Below are 19,560 nucleotides of genomic sequence, written 5' to 3'. Positions count from 1 at the left end.
TTAACTGAATTTTGGTGGTGTTTCATTACCAGTTTTCATCATTGCCCATTGTTTTGCTGTCATCCTTTCAAAAAAGGTCTGATTAGTGGCCTAATAGACTCAACTTTAATCTCCTGTGAGTTCTCCGACTTTTCCATTCTATGTTCTATTCTATTCATTGTAATTATTGTAATGCTGTATTTCTGTTTTGTATTACGATCACTTCTATATGATTCTCTCCTCTGTTTTCACGTATCAGTCTGTCAGTGTATCACTTGCAGAATTCAGTCCTTGTAAGTTCTGTGCCTTCTGAAGATATAGTTACAAGCAACCAAACCGTTGCAAGGCAACTGCACACTCTGCAGTTGGACGTTAACTGCTGCCGAGACAGCTAGTTTACATACCTCCCCAGAATTGACCGTGTCTCAGCACCTTAAGGGCTTCTAAGTCAGAATGATTTAACTCAAATTCATTTCGATAATTGTATATTACATCATAATAATAATAATAATAATAATAATAATAATAATAATAATAACAATAATATGTTAGTGTTGTTTAAATTCATTTTAATCCGCTAAACAAAATACCTTGTCATCTTAAAACATGTTCCCATTCTCGTCTGTTGTTTTAGGACAGTAGGAACTTCCCAATAACAATATTCAGTGTTGTCATTTTGTAAATAAATAAATAAATAAATAAGTAGATTAAGACCAAAACGTGTGGATTTAATTGTTACTTAAATTTGCCAAAAATTATGTATCATAACTCTCAGTTGAGCGGTCTTGTCTATGAAGTATCTCTAATATCCCAGTTTTCTAAAATTACTTGAATGCATCATAAGACGTGTCTCATTTCCCAGCTTCCTTTGTACTTCCTGCTTCCAACCACAGAAGTGTCAGACGGAACGAAAACAAAATGCGATAGTTTAACTTCGCGTCCGAGCTGTAATCTATGACAGCGTTATTAACGCTTCCCGTCAACTTTCACTGACCGCTCATTCAAATGTCATTCTTTTGTAGGCGTGTGTCAGTAATATAAGATCAACCATGCAGTTCTCTCCGACCAACGGAGATTTCACGTTCGTCTCCTCGACAGAGGCTGAAGGTAGGCTAATGCCCACACAGCTAGCAGGCCCTAAAAGGGCTAACCACTTGACGTTGACGTACCTTATTTAATTGTCATAAACTAACGCAATCACCACAGTAAATGTCTAAAATAGTATGATGCCTGCGCGTGGGCCAACGCTGTGCTGCTATTCGTTATGGCTTCTCTTCATTACTAAATGTGTATGCTATCTTCAGCTAACTGTTCAGAGTAATGCTACGTGTCGTCCACGAAAGCAAATAACAACTAAAGAACAAGCAACTAAAATCAAAGGAAACTTTTTTTTGTCATATCGTCAAAGTTACGAGGCCATTATAAAAAAAGCCCGTAAAGAGATTCTGTTTGAGTAAGAAGAACAGTCGTAACTTAAGATATATTAAAATGCAACGTTCATCGTTGTTTAGTCTGGTCACTTGCCTACATCCTGTATGCAGTGGTCAATCACAAACTTTCCACCTCCTCGTGTAGTATAATATACTGGCGGATAGAGGCCGAAGTAACGGATTGATTTCAGACGATAATTCATCTTTTAAATACAGATGTTTTTTTCATACAGATGTCCTAACAACAGGACTAGGTGCTTCAAAAGAGGTTGACACACTAAGTGTCCTTCTCTACAGCACTTTCGAACAGCTACAGCTTACAGCAGCTACCTGACATAAACTACAAAAAAACATTGTTTATGACAAAAGAGCTCGACCAAAACGGCAAGGTTAATTGATAATCAAATGGTAATAGTCAAAATAGTTGACTATCATATTTTTGTTGAACAGACAATAGTTTTTGCTTGAGCTTAGATCCATGATTGCAGATGTTGCCTTGTTCAAAGATGTCCTCAATATACTGAAGTAGATGGTTATAAAAACCTAAAGAAACATTGGTCAAAAACCAATGTTTGACCTTTGAACACATTGTATTTGCCCTCTGATGAAGCCTTGTCACTGAGTGGATTTGAAGGTCTGACATGACCATGCCATGAACATATAGTCATTTTAGATATTAAAATAGAGATTGCCTCTGATTTATTTTGTCATTATTATGCTACATATACATTGTTATCCAAAGAGCACCTCAAAGTAACTCAATTTGAGTCAAGGAAGTGCTTCTGTTCTCAGATTATAAGTAAGATGTTCAAGACTATTGTATTGAAATACTATTTATTAACCCTGTGGTATTTTATATGTATGTAAGTATTAGGCCTACCTGTGCCACAGCACTCTGTACCCTAAACACTACTCTAAAGTAAATATTTCCTCCACAGAGCTCAGTGGTACCATCAGTTCCCCAGACATTAAACTAAACATGGGCAGTGAGAGTGTTAAAGATCCATATGCCACCACTTTCCTGAGGCAGCGAGGCTACGGTTGGCTGCTGGAAGTGGAGGAGGATGACAGTGAAGAGAGCAAACCTCTTCTGTGAGTACATGTTATGTACTTTTTTTTTTAACTTGTACCTTTTTAGTTAAAAGATCTCTGCCACTACATGTGTGCAGACCAGCCTCAGTGCAGTCAAAGCTAGCAAGATTAATTTTATGGATCTCTGTTTGATTTCATCCCCAAGATACAGATAAGGTCTACTACTATACTGCAGACATGCCTGTGACTAACCCTAACTTTAAAGCGGAGTTCTGATCATTTTGAAATTGGGTCCCTTTGTTGTTGTTTTTTAAATATGTGAACTGCCGCAATAGATTGCTACAGCTGGCACCCGCAGAAAGGAGTGTAATGGCAGAATGGTAATCTCTAAGGCAAATGGCAGGCAAAGAGAGCCTGATCAAAATCAATCCAGTAAAAATCTTTGTTTCTGCCACTGACAGGCTTAGTTGTAGTTTGAATGGTCTGACATGACAAAAAGGTTGTCTGTTAGAGATAGACCCTTGTGATCAGTTAAGCTGCTTTTTTAACCATAAACAGCCCTTAAATTGCTCTCAAAGCCACCAGACTCCAATGACAAAAACGGCAATTTTGCTTTGCAGAACACAGGAGTTGCTGCTTCGACCTGTTAGTTTGTTTGTGTTATTGGGTGGATTTGGTTTGTGTAATACAAATAAACATAAAAAACTAACTGTTTGAGGCTTCAGTACATCAGCAATTCCTATTTTCTGCAATGTAATATCTCTATTTTTAAAATGGAGTCCAGTGGCTTTGAAGAGCGATGTAGCGGCTGTGTCTGGGAGTAAGAATCTTACTCGTATCAAAAAAGTATACCTCTGAATGGGCCTCTTCTGTAATCTTGTTAGGTTCAGGCTGATTTTTCAAGTATCTGTCATTAACAAAAACAAGCAATTTTTAGTGGATTACTTTGATTGGGCACATTTGCTCCTAAGGATTATGCTGCAGCCATTTCGCAGCTGTCGACTGAAGCAATTTACTGGAGAGTTTAGTTTATACCATAAGTGATTTAAACCCAGAAAAATGTTAATATATTGCAAGTACACTTTAATCACAAGCAGACACAGTGTTGTGTTAATATTACTCACATCCTCTTTGTGCTTCTTCACTATCAACTTAATTCAAACATTTTGGAATATTGTGGATTTTTTTTAAAATTTGTAATAAAGATTAGGACTGGGGCTGGGCAAGAAGTCTAAATTTGATCAAAGCCAGCGGCAACAACAAATGATACCCGTAGGACCTTAGGAGAAGTTGATGGTTCCGTCCTACTGTAGTCAGATAAACATGATGTCCAACATGAGTGCCTCTTTAACTGAGCACAGTTCCTGACGTTTTTGTTATTAGCAGCTCAATATAATGATTGAGGTTTAGCTTGACTGTAACTTGATTCTGGAGCAGAGAGAGTCTCCCCTTTGTTATCTGACTGCGTATTATGGATAACACGCAGGCAGATGCAGCAGTTTATGACATATAAGTTTGTTAAAATAGGATAAAATAAAAAGAGAAAAGTCACCAGTTTAGTTTCTTGAAATCTCATAATATTGTATCTTTTGAATGCTTTTGAATGGATAAATAAATGTAACTTACACAATGCACAATATATATATATAAAATGAGCATTTTTTATCGATATTTGTTGAATGTGAATATAATCTAATAATGCTGCCACTTTGAGGAGTATCCTGATTATGGCCGAAATCTTAGACCAGTTCAGGATATAGTTCATTAACATAAAGCTGAAGTTGTCTGTCATTCATTTTTATGGCTGTAATTTTTCTTTTTTTCTTTTTTTGTAAACATAAATAAAATGGGTAAAAACACTGATGAAAGAAGTTCTCTCTGAGAAATTAGGACCCAAATTATCTGCAAAGTCTCTTCCTGAAGATTAGAACTGGGAAAGCACAAAATAAAGCAGTTTCATGTTAAAATGAGTGTCTGTCCCATGCCCTTTAGGGAGGGCACTGTTGCTGCTAGCTGAACTGCTTACTGTCCAAAAATTTTTTCTTGCAACTTGTGGAAAGGCACAGTGACCTGAAGCAGTTAGAAAAGTAGTAGGCTGAAAATGTAGTACTTTCCTGAATGCAAGCTCAAAACAGCAGACTGACTAGCTGTCTGTGTGATGTGTGATAGGCTGTTAGATCTATTCATATCAAGTAAATAATGTCCAAAGTTTTTCATTGATATTATTATAACGTGTTCTTCTCTGTGGGATCAGGGAGGAGCTGGACATCGACCTTAAGGACATCTATTACAAGATCCGATGTGTATTGATGCCAATGCCATCACTGGGTTATAACCGACAAGTGGTCAGAGACAACCCAGACTTCTGGGGCCCTCTAGCTGTGGTGCTGCTCTTCTCCATGATCTCCATCTATGGCCAGTTCAGGGTGAGCAGAAAACAGTAAAAGCATCACCACTATGTCATCAGCCTTATAAATAATGGGATCAAATAGCAGCCATTTTACCTTTGGGAATGTTTACAATCGCCTCCTCTGAGGAGCATTGTGGTTATGGCTTTGATGCATCTAATGGCTTAACTACAAGGACCGAGGGAAACAAGAAAGGCTGCAGCACTTTCCACATGTCAGTGTAAAGCAGAAAAGCAACATGTTTTTTCTACTTATGGGTCACCTAAAACTACAAAAAAGCCTGCTAGCTACCAAGTAACTATTCAGCTGAGTTTTAGCCTTTGTCAAAGTTTTTGCTGATTTGCAAGCTCTCAACAGCGGCTGTTCGCCGAACAAATAAATTATAAGCAGCAAACACAGTTTACTATGCTTAGAGTTTAAAGTTAATGTTACGTAATTCCAACTTCTAAAAATGGCAGGACAAATCCAGCTACTCAGCTACATCAAATCAACACAACAGTACAGTAAAGTCAACCACATACTTGATGGCAACACAAAGCACTAACCAACCATACAATCAGCCAACATTGATATTGAAGGCCTCTTTAATATCTGTGGGGGGACAGACAGAAGTGTCCATATTGTCAGTGATTTTCTTTCATGTTGTTTCATGGTGAATAAATCCAGGTCACTGCTAAAGCTGGCACATGTCTGACGCTTTGCTGACTTACTTAACCTGTTTGGATCTATGTTGTATTACTATTTCTGATGTGGCTAACTCTTTTCTTTCTCAATACATTTTTTATATACAACATCATTTCTCAGTTTAAGTCACAGCGCATGAAGCACATGAGGATGTCACAAAAAGCTCAACACAGTGGCATGCAGACCCCACAGACAAGTAGCTTTGGCAATTGAGGGCTTTTGTATGAGCACTGAAAAGCCAGGGTTAAACTTGAAATTACCTTGCGTTGTTAAGATACCATCCTGAGCTCTGCCCTAAAGAACTCGTCAAAAAACATGCAGAGCAGGATTTTACTTAACTCACAGAAAAATGAAGCTCTGCTTTTGTTTTTGCAGGTTGTGTCTTGGATCATCACCATCTGGATATTTGGAGCAATAACAATCTTCCTGCTGGCTCGTGTTCTCGGTGGTGAGGTAAGTGCATCTGACACTTTTGCAGTCAGTCAAAATACAGTCAGATAGAACTTTAATGTGTCTTCGTAAATCACATGTTCTGATGGAGTCTACTCTTGTTCTTTTGGGCAGGTTTCCTTCGGACAGGTTCTTGGTGTGATTGGATATTCCCTTCTTCCTCTCATCGTTATAGCTCCCTTGCTCTTAGTGATCGGGGGGTTCGAGGTGGTTTCTACACTAATTAAAGTAAGTCAAAGACCACAGAACAACAAACAGCCTATTGTTTTTTATGTTGTTTGCTATATACTGTGATCCTTGTGGGGGGTTAGGAAGCTGTGAGCCCAGCAACAGCTAACTATAGCTCAGCTTCTTTCGCTGATGGTGCGACACACCATGACTTAAATCCTTTATCCAGTTAAAGGATATAGTTAAAAACATTGGTAACATGACTTTAAACACAAAGAGAGTAGTCAGCTGTTTGATGCACTGCTTGCGGAAAACATAATATGACTACAGTTTATGTACTTTACATGGATGGGCCGCCCAGGTATATTAATGGCTGCCAAAGTATATTTGTAAAGTACAAAATAGAAGATATATATTATTTTATAGTTGTGTGTTTTTGGGTAACTTAAAAAAAGAAATTCTGCTGGCGTGTGTGTGCACGTGCAAAAGAAAGCAAGTTAAGCAGATTTACTTTCCCTTTCTTTTCCACGAACACCACTACATCATGGCCGCCACAGGTAAACTGCCATTCTATGGGAAACAATGACTGGCTGAATATATATTTAACCTCTGCCATAATCACAACCAACTCCTTGAGACTCTCTTTGTTCACACTCAAAGTTTAATAGTGAACCCTTACCAAGCAATCTGTTTGGAAAACTAATGGCATTTAGAATTTTCTATTTGTTCTAGGTATATTTTGTACATACTTCAACCAATTCAAGGTTTCAAGAATGCAAGAAATTGCTATCTTTTGTCCAAAACCGCTTCAAAACAAAAAAAACCCATGATTAGATTGCTTAAAGATGTATGATAATGTAACTTTTATAAACGCTTCGCCACTTAATTCTACTTGAAATGATCTGAGTAATGTGATGCTTCACAGTGAGGAGTATTGATGAATTAATACATTGATACTTTGTCTTTCAGCTGTTTGGCGTGTTCTGGGCTGCTTACAGTGCTGCTTCACTGCTCGTCGGAGATGAATTTAAAACGAAGAAGCCCCTTCTCATATATCCCATTTTCCTTTTGTATATTTACTTCCTGTCACTATATACGGGTGTGTGACTGGTTCAGTTTAAAACGTGGACCTTTTCATGGACTGTGACCCTGGAGCATGGGGGTAAAAAAGTCAAACTATGGACCCAGGATTTTTTTAAAAGGTGTTTATTTCTTTTTTAATGCTGTTAAATTCTAGACGGTGGGGATGTTGGGAATATATATCAATGTATATAGTTTTGTCCCTTTATGTCTTTGGTCAATAAAATACTTACTGCTTTTACAGCTTAAAGCTTTCAGTACGCAGACTGGCTTACAGGTGCAATACAGTTCCCATATTGCTGCGTTTACTTGAAGCTTATGAAGTTGGAAATAGTCACATGGTTGTTTATTTAATGATTTCCCCCTCTCTTTATCCCATTGAAGAATGTGGTGCCAAATATTTGTGTGTATGTTCATGGAGTCAGTTGACTAAGGAGACAGCACCACTCAGAAGGAAGTTGAGAAATGTTCTTCATTGTTATGCATTGTAATATACTATGAGAAGTTTCCATTTATGCTTTTAGTTTTTTTTTTTCCTTAGACCTGTTTTATTTATTTATGGATTTGAGCAGCAGGGGCAGGTTGACTGGTCTGTTAGAGTGATATAAATCATTGTCTACTAAATGTGGTGCCTTGTTTTCCCACCCCTGTGTCCTGTTTGTCAACCGTTTCATACAGGAATATAATCCTTTGATCAATAATGTAAGCAAATTCTCACTTAAACATCTGCTGCTTCATGTATGATTGGTGCATTATATGCAGTTAACACAGCTGGTCATGGTAATATATTAAACAGTTTTGTATATTGCAAGAATCTTCAAGATGGTCATAACAAGTTGGATTCACCCGCAATATTTCACTTTACACATTTGTTTTTAAATCATAATGTTAAAAATAGCTGTGTCCCAGTTCCATTATAAAAACAAATTATATAGAGACCGAGAACAATACGTCATACTGAGAAAAATCCACGTGACAGTATGTCACAAACTGCTGAAACGCTGAGACAATGTTTGTAGCTAGCTAAGAAACACAAGATATCAACATGTCCGAGGATTATTTTAGTGCCATATGTCTGCTGGAGAGAAAGATGCACATTGTGATATTTACAAACCACCTGCAAAGACAAATATCAGTCACACTACTAACTAAACATGATCTTCAGCTGTTAAGCTTGAATTCTCCTTACTTTACTAACATGACTTGACAGTAATAAGCACTTATCACTTCACAAATAAGAATTTTAGGGCACTTGTTTAGCTCTGCAGTTAATTTGGCAGCCCATGTGCAGAGGCTACAGTCCGCAATGCAGTGGGCCCCAGGCTCGACTCCCACCCTCGGCCCCTTGCCACGCGTGTATTGTAATGTATTGAACATTTTTCTGGTACAAGATACAAATCCTCCACTAAAAACAACATACATTTTTAAAATCACAACAATATCACAAACAGTCACATTTCAGCATTAAAGCTATACAAACTATCCTTCGCTGACGAGAATTCATCCATTCTATTTTTGAAAGAGTTAACAGAAGGAGCCCGCACTACGTTCTCTGGAGGCTCGTTCCATGCTCTTACGGCACAGAATGTGAAAATGTTTTTTCTCTTTTCAGAGGAACACTTGAGGGGGAATAATTTTAAGTTCCCTCTTAAATCGTACCTGTTATTCCAAAAATGGATGAAAGGCTCATCTGTACCATCATATATTCTGTGGAAAATTTTAAACACCTCAATCATGTCTCCTCTGTGTCTCCTGTATGCTAGAGTTGGTAATTGTAATTTTCTTAACCTACGCATATGACATCTCTTAAGATCATCTTTCTCAATTTTTTCAGACAGAACTTGCTAATTCAAATATGAATTTGTTTATTACATTTACCTACCAAACAGTATCAGAGCTGAAACAGTGAGTCTATTACCGGAAAAATATTTGACAACTAATTTCACAATCATTTAGGTTATTTTCATACATAAACGTGCTAAACATTATATAATGTTACTTAACCTGCCTGTCTTTGGAATGTGGGAGGACACTGGAGTACCCGAAGAGAGCCCACACATTCACAGAAATACGATTTAAATATAATCAAAACATAGGTATCAAACAAACAAGGAAATAAATAAAAAGGAAAATAAAGAATGTCATTGAACTTTAAAGCTTTTTATTCAACAAAATACCCAGATATTTATGTAGTATAGAAAAAACGTCTTTCTGTAGATTTAGTAGCCTGTTTTTGTTATGTCACCTCTTTTCAAGATCTGTGTCCTTTTGTTTTCTCTTTCTGTGTTAGTGCCATGGGATATACAGTAGTACAAAAAGGTCAAACAGGTCAAAATCATACACAGACCATAATTGCAAACAGTAAGGTAAAAATGAGTCTGAATGTTTCAAACTCTGAAGCTTCAGATTAAGTTATTTTGTCATGAGGAGAAGTATGTCAGAGCATTTCATATCTGTGTGTGTTTCTGTGCAAGTGTGTTGGGAATTTGAAGGTGTGACTAGAAAAATGTTGAGATATCTGCAAGAAGGAGGAGGTGGGAGGTGTCAAATGGGTGGGAGAAGTGTGAAGTATATCTATGACAGGTGTGCACATGCAGAAAATAAACAAATGAATAATTCACTGACTGGTTGCAGGTGTGTATACTACCAAGCGAGTTCAACATACCCAGGGTCTCTTTTCCTGACCTGGCTTCACTTAACCTGACAGAGGAGATCGCGCTAAACTGTCACATGACGCTGGTCAACTCAATAAGTCAACCCAGGGTTTCTATGAGCGCGTTCACATTAAAGGGGCAATCTAAACACGGGCAAGTCTGCCGTCAGCTGATCGTCCTATTTTACAAACTCAGAGCAAACTATGATTTCAGAAAGATATGAAGAAGTTACACATAAGCCAGACTGAAATCACTCAGCTGCAGCTGCTGAATGCAGGAAGGACAAAAAGCAACAAAACGCAGACTGCGTAAATGTGCAAATATAATAATATCACCATCATTAGATGATATATGTATTATAACACTTGTGTGTTACATGAGATTAATACGTTGCACAGATGTATTTTTGTTCGTGGCAGATTTAGACCTTATTCTCTCAGCTGTATCAAACCCATGAAGCAAACGTAAAATAAATAGCCTATAAAACCACAATTTAAAGCTTTTCAAATGCTTACTTTCATATCTTATGAGTACAAAAGTACTTTAGACTTCTGTGTTTTTATCAGTCTCTGTTGTAGATGTACATCAGTAAAGCACAATCAATATCTTTAATGAAGATATTAAAAAAAAATCCTACGGTAAAGTGGAAGTGGTGCGTTCCAGTTTTACCGGTCTCTTTCCCTCCTCCCTGTCATGATCTGCTCACAGAGCTCCTAAATCAAGAGACCTGATTGGTCAGCAGGTGTTGTGTCGTTCAGGTTAATCTCTTATCTCAGACATAACCTGCTCCGGAGCAGGTTAGGTGTTGAAGTTACCTCGATAACAGCAAATCCTGCTTCGCAGTATACCCCCCTAGTTGAGCTGCTCTTGAATAAAAAAATAAAATAAATAAATAATAATAATAATAATAATAATAATAAGGGCTTAACCCACCTGTTGACAAGGGTTAACCTGAGTTAGTAAACCTGACATGTTCTTTATGATCACATGTCAGCATAAAGAATCAGGAAGTAAAGTAATGAAAAAGATTGCTAGAATTGGATAAATTAGATGAGCAATTAGTAATGCAGTAGTATTAAGTTACTATCTCAAGATCTCTGTTTTATTCTCTTTAGTGGCTCCCATGGCAATATGTGGTGATTGCAGGTGTGTTGGACCTCACATGACCTCACTTCCCAGGAATCCAAACAGTGTTACCTGTGTAGTCAGTCAGGTGTTATCCCTATCATCAATCTTTTTCTTATTTGTTAGGTCTTAGTTTTCCTGTTTGCTCTACAGATTAATTAAGACAATGTTAGCAGACCCAGGTAAATTAATTCCCTGCTTCACACACAAATGAGGGGAAAAATTTGTGGATTGGGTTAGCTCTACAGCAGAAAAAACCACTGCTGGCTGACAAAAAAAACTCATCATTAAGTCACACTTGTTAACATTAACTGTTATGCCAGCCTTACACCAAACTTCTCAAACTGTATAACTTTTACAGACAATATTAAATGTTTGAATAACATATAAGAGTAATCTTGATCACTTGTTAGGTGAAAACAAAACTCAGTCTAAACTGTCTTAATAATAATAATAATACATTTTATTTATAAGCGCCTTTCAGGACACCCAAGGTCGCTGTACAAAAAAACACAAACAAGAGTAAAAACACCAACAAGGGTAAAACAGACCAGATAAAATACAGTAGGAGTGGGTGAGGGACAGTGCTTAGAGTTGGGGAGAGTAGGTGAGGCGGAGCAGATGGGTTTTGAGATTTGATTTAAAGATCGGGAGGGTGGTACAGTTTCGGAGGTCGGGTGGGAGGGAATTCCAGAGCTGGGGAGCAGAGCGGCTGAAAGCTCTAGCCCCCATGGTGCTGAGGCGGGCAGGGGGTACTTAAGTCATTCTTTTTCTTGTCTTTGTGGTATAATAAAATTCAGCATGTTTAGTATTATGTTTTTAGTCTCGAAATAATACTCAAGTTCAATGACATGAACAATGTCAACAACCAATACCTGTGCCCCTTCCAGACCCAAATAGAAAGCAGAAAACCGAGTAGGAAATAAGCATGGGTGAGCAAAGGTGGGTCTGTTTCTGCTCCTTTGTAAATTTTTCATATTGTAAATTTCATCCAGGAGCAGGATAGAAAATAATCTCAACAGGAATTTAGTTTAGTAAGCTTGTAACCCCAAAAGATAACCAATAACCAATTTTTGGCATTTTTACTTTAATGTCTTGACGTTTTGAGGGTGTGTTATAATACAAATACAATTAATAAATGTAATTTATACAAAAAATACAAAAAACTCAACTAGAATAAAAATCTGCAGTGTTATGCAAATGCAAATATTCAGATCTATGTAACAAAGAGTAAAAAACTTGCTAAAATCCTTGCTATGAAACGTTACAGCTGGTAACAAGCCATAATATGCATGCTAGCTTGCTAGCATTAGCTAAACTGCCTAACAAAAGTAGTTTTTTTAAATAAAGTTTCTGTTTTTAAACGTAAGTGTTTCCCAGATTACATCCTAGTTGTCAGTACAGTGAATATCAATTTAGCTGAATGTTGCTCAAACAATCTTAAAACATTAAACATAGAAATATATATTGCTTGCGTGCACATGCCTCTAAATATTTGTATCAGCTGAGTCAGTGTGACAGTGTGCGAGGAGGTACCCTATGCAGGTTTGTTATAAAGCTACAAAGTTGCTCTCAAACTTTACATATTTAAGACAACTTTGTCATAATTTATATTAGAGGCTATTTATATTCTGCTACACAATCACGACACTGAGCTCATATACTGTAACCAGTAGCACAGTATAATGGCACCTGCCATACAGACTTAAACTGTTTCCTTCTCTTTTGATTGGTGAGATAACCTAAACTACTCACTGACTTGATTTACTTGTGTTGTGATGATTTCTGGTGCTCTCTGGCTCAGGTATCCAGAGAAACCAGTTCCTCCTGAGGCTCCAGCTGCTGCTCTAAAAAAACACCTGATTAACTCACCTGTATAACCAGGTCATGCTCTCAGAATCATGTTTTATAATTATGTTCTGAAAGCTAAAGGCAGGTTACACTAACAGATCTAATCCATTTTCCAACTATAACAATAATTAGAAGTTTTGTAATGAGGCTGTAGAATTGTTGGAAAGCCACAAGCTATTTACTAACTGATAACATGTCAATGTTATCCATTCTACTTTTATTTTCCAACAAAAGCTAAAAATTTCACAATCTGTAGATCAGTCAGGCCAGCTGCTTTATAGGTGAATCATAATAACTGTCCAAGGTGCTCAAATTCTGTATTCTTTCATGGCCTTTTAGGATTAGTTCTTTGGGTTTTCTGCTGCTCTGGGGCTGCACTCTAGCATTATCTCTTCTTCCTTGGTAATCTCTTTGCTTATATTAGACAGTTGTTCTGTTATTTATGTTTTGTTTTTAATATAAGTCAACTGGACAAACACAGATATTTTGCACTCTTAAAAACATTTATAGTACCTCTTAATATACATCCTTTACCTAATATACAGTAAGCCAATGGCCCCACCACTGGTGCCCATGAGGGGTGTCCATGCAACCCAAATATTTTCATTAACCCCAATTTGGCCACCACTATTAACACTGTATGGGGGCACCTATGAATTTGAATGAGGCAACAAATATGAGGCAAATCGGCAATTCCTGTTGCTATAAAAGCTGTTTACCTTGAACCTGAAGTTGTGGTTTCATTTATAGAGGTATGTCTGTGTGCATGCCTACACATATTGTGGCTTTTGTAGAGGCTAAAGCCATCTAGATGAATAGCTTTGCATAACACTGCATATTTGAAAGCTAATGTTCATAAAATGCTATATAAGAAGACTCTGCCAGGACAACAAAAAAGAAGAAGCCGTGTTCTGAAAAATATCTGCAAAACTCTCTCCTTGTCACTCTTGTTATTCTTCAAGTACAAAAAAAACTACCCAATGCTTGTCAATTCAAATTAAATCTGGGTAAAAACTTATTGTCCTTTTCAGCACCAATAAATCAAGAATAAGCTTAATTTTCCCAAATGAAAATGAATAGTATGTGCTGTTCTTCCTATTGAGCCTTTATTATCTTCTGTCTTTACATGTAAAGTATATTTAAAATTGTGATATAATTTATACCATAATATTTTTTAAAAGGCCAATTTAAATAGCATTCATAATTCATTATTTATTTCAATGCTTACAGTAGGCCTATATATTCATTATGTAACCCATTTTGTTGATGCATGTTGTCAAAAACATTGCACAGATACGTAACTTCCTCAATATGTAGTATCAAACTACCAAAAAACAATAAAAATATTTCTTTGTTAATCAATAATTCATGCATGACAGGGAGTTTTGATTCAAAGTGTCAGATTCAACTGTGTGGTAATCCTTGACGTAAGGTTTATAGTGTTATATAATTGGACTACATCAATTCTGTACAACTGCAGGCCAAACGAACCTCTGTAGTATTTGTTACTTGTTATTTATTGCAGAGCAGTTGTTCTGGTGTTCTTATTATTTTGTCCATCCGTTGCTCTCGTTCGTACTTGGTATTATCGCGGGAGGTGACACAGAGTTACGCTAGCGCCGTTCACCTAACGTCTAACTGACAGAAAGCTCAGCCTGGAGTTCCTCAGCGCTGATGGTGAATAGCCACTGCTGCGGTAACGGGCGGAGGAGAAGAAGCCGCAGAAGGAGTCAGCAGTGGCAGAGGAGAGATAGTTCGGAGTTAGTCGTATAGATTTAGCAGTATTACGTGTATCGTCGGATCCTTACAAACCTCAGAAGGGAAGGGAAGGGAGAAAATAAGGAAAGATGGCGGCCGCGGCCTCGCCGGGCTCCGGCTCGTCCACCTCCTCAGACTGGATTGTACTGAGAGACGGTTGCCTGCGTTGTGACGAGGAGGGCCTGCGAAGCCTTTCCTACCACCCGGCCCTCAACGCTATCTTGGCCGTTACCAGCCGCGGTAGTATCAAAGTAATTGACGGCACTTCGGGAGCCATTCTCCAGGCTTCAGCGTTGCACGGTAAGCACCAGAGTCCCCTAACAAACCCCGATACCAACAGTTTCAGTTTTGACAAACCAGCTACTGGTTGTCAACAGACACAAAACACGACACAGGATGAGTTGTAACCTCATCTTGCTAACGTTAGCGGTTCCTAGCAGTTATCTTTGGGCCTGGTTAGATTACTTGGCAAACGTGATTCCCTTAATATACAGCAAATACACATTTTTTGGATCTTGATCATTTTGTGATGAAATGTTAACTTACGTTAGTGCCCCTTGAACGCTAAGCTTTGCTACTGTGTTTCACATTTGCAACCTGACATATGTGCCATGCAAGCTAATAGCTAGCTAGTTAACTTAGCACATCGCTAGTTAGCTGGGCAACCTTCCCTGTCAGTTTCTGTCATTCGAGTGGTCAGTCACGATATGTCGTTAGAAGGACAGCTCATATTTGACAGCCTGGAGTATCACACTTACAAGTATCTATTTAATTAAATGGTATTATAGTATGTCAATGTGAATTACTAGAATAGCCACTAAGCTACCTTGCGGCTCTTTAGCTGCTTAACTTTACAACCCAATAGTGCGCACCGTCAGTCATTGATAGGCATTGGTTTGATTCTGAAAGTAAACTCACTTGATGCTGTTCAGTTGATATAATGGGACTATGGGGTTTGCTTACTGGGCTAATTTAGTTAATTCAGTTCAATAACCAGTGTAAGGTAATACTTGTCTTGTTGGTGTTGTATGTCAGCACACAATGTCCTGTTACAATCTAACAATCTAGTGACAGGACATTGCAAGTTTCCACTAGATTTACAAATAAGGTTCAAACACTGCGCTCCATGCTCACCTGGGTACTACAACGCTGAACATTGTTCTTGCTTTGTTTACATTTTTATAGCATGTGACATAGATTTTTTTAAACTGTGAAAGAGAATGGCATGAGTACTGTTGATGTGGTTGTCTTATAGAGAGTTGTCAAAGGTAACCATTTGTTTACATCTTGCATCATGTTAATCTGCTGATGGATGTCAGTATTTATGGAGGACCTTTCATCCTGATTTTTATAAATGGACAAAAGTAAAACATATCATCACCAAATAAGGAAAAATTCGTTTTTTGCACCTGTTGTCATGGAAGGTATTTACTGAGATTCAAAGTAGGATTGTAAGAGGAATGACACAATGGCTTGCTCCAGAGCTGGCACTCTAGTTTTGTTTAATGAGGCTGTTAAATGTAAACAGTAGTAGTACACACAGGTAGCTCACACAAATCCTCAACAATTTAAGTTGTTTTGCATTGGCCATTGTGTTAGATAGCCTTCAGTCTATTAATGATTATTTTAGAATACTGTTGTTAATGCTGACAAAGGTAACTTTGATAAAGCATTTCTCCCAAGAATGCGTTTTGTTTTCAAAGTGTAAATAAAAGTGAAACAAAACTTTCTGGAATCAAAAGGGATGTTTACTCTCAGTGTATGTTGGATCTTAAGTTTACTTCAAGTTTACTATAATTTCAAGGTGCTGGTTTTAACTCAATTGGTACAGCAGGTGCCCCATGTACAGAGGCAAAGTCCTTGATACATCTGCCATAGGTTCGACTCCGACTCACTGCTCTTTGGTGCATGTCACCCCCCCTCTGTTCTCCCCATATTTCCTTTAATCTTCACTGTCCTATCTGATAAAGGCAAAGGACCAAAAAATAATATTAAAAAAAGTTCTACTATAATTTCAGTTCATTTCTAGCAGAGGCTTCCAGTTTTCAAGTCAGTGTTTATGTCTCTGTCACCATCAAATAGATGTCAGTTGGCGGTAATTGATAGAAATTGCAGCCTAGTCTAACCTTCGTTGCATGGACGGGTATGTCATATCTAGATCTATTTCGAAAATAGTGGGAATCGTGGCCCATACCTGTCTATACTGACCAGTGTTAAGGGACCAAAAGAGAAAACCAAACTAAAGATGGAATGCAAAAGCTTAAAAGCCTGACTTCATGTTTGGATAGTTGAAAAGTTTTTGTTGTTAAATTTACTTTGTAAACTTTTCCCCGTGAAAAACAAAACCTTATGATCAAAGCCCTCTTGCCGTATTTACTCCTCACTACTTTTCTGCTGCACACACCAACTTCATGCTAAAAAAATAACAGCTGGAAATCACAGTGAAGGTTTTTTGTCAGATAAATGTGAGTTCTCTGCTAACCTTACTAAGAAAGCAGTCGAAACTGATAAATCATTCATTGACACTTTCCCTTAACATAAATGTAAAACTGCCCCACTTTGTGTTTTCACAAAACGTTCCAGTGTTACGGAAGCAAAACGTGCGCAGGGTGTAAACAAAATTCACAAACAGTCCATTCAGCATTTGTATTTATTACAATCCCTGTTATATCCAACATAATAGTTCTACTTTTTTGTGCAATATGAGAAAAATAATTTAGAATATCCTTTATAAGAGAAAATAATCTTTGATAGTAAGCTTAATTAGGCCTTAATATCGTTACAGTGATTGATTTGACAATCAATGCAAAATATAAGATCATAAAACTCAAGTAAGTTGATAGTTTCTTACTCTTTATAAATGTAAAAAAAAAAAAAAAGATTTCAATTACTAGGCCAAGAATAATCAGGAAAACTTTAATATGTAGAGATAGTTAGACCTTTGGCATTTGGACTCATGACCTCAGTACTCCAGTACTGACCAGTTGCCTGTTGATTATCCGAGTGGTCTGCTTTCAGATCTAGGGTTGTCTCTTAATGCATCTTTACTCTCTGAATGTTTATCCCAATAACCAATTAGCTTTGACCAAGTCATTAACTTTTCTGTTATTATAATTCAGTTTATTGCTTACATCCTGTACATTTCTCATCACTGGGATCTTCAGGGAAAGGTTTGGTGTAACGTTATGGCCAGCTTTCTGCTGATTATTGGGTACACATTTGGTTTTGATGGATTAAAATCTGTGGCAATAGTCACTTTTACCTGTGTTGTTCGCTAAGAGACATATGTCTCATTCAATGTGTTTATCACGGGGATATTGTAAACCTGGCTTTTTGAAAAAAAAAAGGGAAAAAAAAGGCAGATGTATAAAAATAGCTTGTATGAGTGGGCACATATAAAAACTGGAATGGCATAATGTGGTCTGATCACCTGTGAGGGGCTTGTCACACAAGCATTCTTCTGATTTAATAACTTAATTAAGGAACAACTAAGTAAATTAGTTATCACATTTTGAAAGATGTGCTGTTTAGATACATGTTTGAGCAATGTTTCACATCTAACTTAACACATGGATTGAATTTGATTGACTTTAGCATCCATCATGAAGTAATTAGTCTGTCCAGTTATCCGGACAGGAGAGCAGCTGATGCTATCAGTGTAAAAGGTGGTCCAGTCAGACTTGTTTGTCAGAAAAACATTTGGCTTTGATTTGATTGGCACAGACTCAATATGGTGAATAACAGAGGTTTCCCTTTATTATACTAACACTTCAAAAAAAATTCAGGTATTACCTTTGTACATTGCTTCCAGCCTCTCTCCTTCAAACCCCCTGACACTGTGTGCTGTCCTCTGTTTGTGTCACAGCTAAACCTGGCGGCCGTGTCAGATGTCAGTACTTTCCCGCAGTAGACAAGGTGCTTTTTGTGGACGACTATGCAGTGGGATGCAGGAAGGACCTGAACGGCATCCTGCTCCTGGACACAGCTCTGCAGCCTCCAGTGGCCAAGCCAGAGGACATGGTTCAGCTGGAGCTGCCGGTCACAGAGGTAAGACAGGACTGCATATTTTACTGCTCAGAGAGCCACCAGAAGGCACCTTACAGAGATGGTGGCTTACACTTGATATTTGACACCAGTTGTTGTGTTTGGCCTGGATAGGCATGTTTACACTAAGCCCTTTGTTCCACAGTCAGAATATTAGCCATGGAGGGAATAACTTGCTTATTCTGAGTTTACAAAATGCTGTTTAAATCCTTTGAACAGTAATTACGCAGGTGGAAATTTGTTACTTAACTTTACAATAACACTAGCCTTCACCACACTCTACAACTCCAATCTCATGTCTGCAGAAGTAATTTAAAAGTGAAAGGTTAGAGCTCAGCATTAGACCAGTAATGGTAAGGGGTGTGGAGAAAATCGATTTACTGAAGTATCGCAATTCTTTTCTTAACGTTTTTTGAATCGCCGGCAGACTCCTGAATCAATATTTACACTGTGGGGGGAATCCCGCTTTTATCCAGCAGATGGCACAATGGCGATGCCATATGAGAAGAACGCAGTTTTCCAACAAGGACAGCACTTGATAAATTTGTCATTTCTAACTGCAATTATGGCATTTCTACGATGTGGTGGCGGCGCTGTATCATAATCAGTTCAGTGCAACGGAAAAGGCGCCACCTAAACTGCCGGAGAAGAAGAAAAGTGAAAGAAGAAGGAGTGAAAAGTTCTCCCGGAAAATGCCTATGTTTTTTAGCTACAGGTAAGGCAATGCTTTGATATTTTGTGTTTCTTTTGCATTTAAGCACATCTAGTTTCTTATTAATTTTTTCGTAACGTAACATCTGCCAGTGTAAGGTTTTCAGCTTCGCCGATATGGCTTGAAATATCAAAATAAGCAATTACTTTTCAAAATGAGTTTGAGTAGGAGAATAAAGAGGTGAG

At 37.8% G+C, this 19,560-nt stretch overlaps 2 protein-coding genes across 7 annotated transcripts in view; both read left to right on the top strand.

Annotated features, from left to right (window-relative positions):
- The first annotated feature begins 871 nt into the window (after positions 1-871).
- Positions 872-8,052, top strand: yipf4 (Yip1 domain family, member 4). The gene is made up of 6 exons (XM_069659290.1): positions 872-1,086; positions 2,348-2,501; positions 4,696-4,867; positions 5,909-5,986; positions 6,098-6,211; positions 7,121-8,052. The coding sequence occupies exons 1-6, from the start codon at positions 1,029-1,031 to the stop codon at positions 7,256-7,258; spliced, it is 714 nt and encodes a 237-aa protein (XP_069515391.1). The 5' UTR covers positions 872-1,028; the 3' UTR covers positions 7,259-8,052.
- A 6,464-nt stretch (positions 8,053-14,516) lies between these two features.
- birc6 (baculoviral IAP repeat containing 6) overlaps positions 14,517-19,560 on the top strand; it is a 113,910-nt gene continuing 108,866 nt past the window's right edge. For all 6 annotated transcript variants that reach the window (XM_069659277.1, XM_069659276.1, XM_069659280.1 and 3 more), the window contains exons 1-2: positions 14,517-14,919; positions 18,485-18,666. In XM_069659277.1, coding sequence (XP_069515378.1) covers positions 14,709-14,919; positions 18,485-18,666 — 393 coding nt within the window. In that variant the 5' untranslated portion in view covers positions 14,517-14,708. The remainder of the gene's footprint in view (positions 14,920-18,484; positions 18,667-19,560) is intronic.

This window comes from Semicossyphus pulcher, unplaced genomic scaffold (genome assembly GCF_022749685.1).
Source record: "Semicossyphus pulcher isolate SPU_LCO1_2020_fin unplaced genomic scaffold, fSemPul1.0.p SCAF_12, whole genome shotgun sequence".
In the NCBI taxonomy this organism is placed as follows: Eukaryota; Metazoa; Chordata; class Actinopteri; order Labriformes; family Labridae; genus Semicossyphus; species Semicossyphus pulcher.
The sequence above is the reverse complement of the archived record's forward strand: the minus strand, read 5'-3'. Positions and strand labels throughout refer to the sequence as shown.

Coding starts and splice junctions, on each gene's coding strand:
- yipf4 (XM_069659290.1), top strand. CDS start 1,029: ATGCAGTTCTCTCCGACCAACGGAGATTTCACGTTCGTCTCCTCGACA. Junction 2,502..4,695: donor GAAGAGAGCAAACCTCTTCT/GTGAGTACATGT, acceptor CTGTGGGATCAG/GGAGGAGCTGGACATCGACC. Junction 5,987..6,097: donor CTCGTGTTCTCGGTGGTGAG/GTAAGTGCATCT, acceptor TCTTTTGGGCAG/GTTTCCTTCGGACAGGTTCT.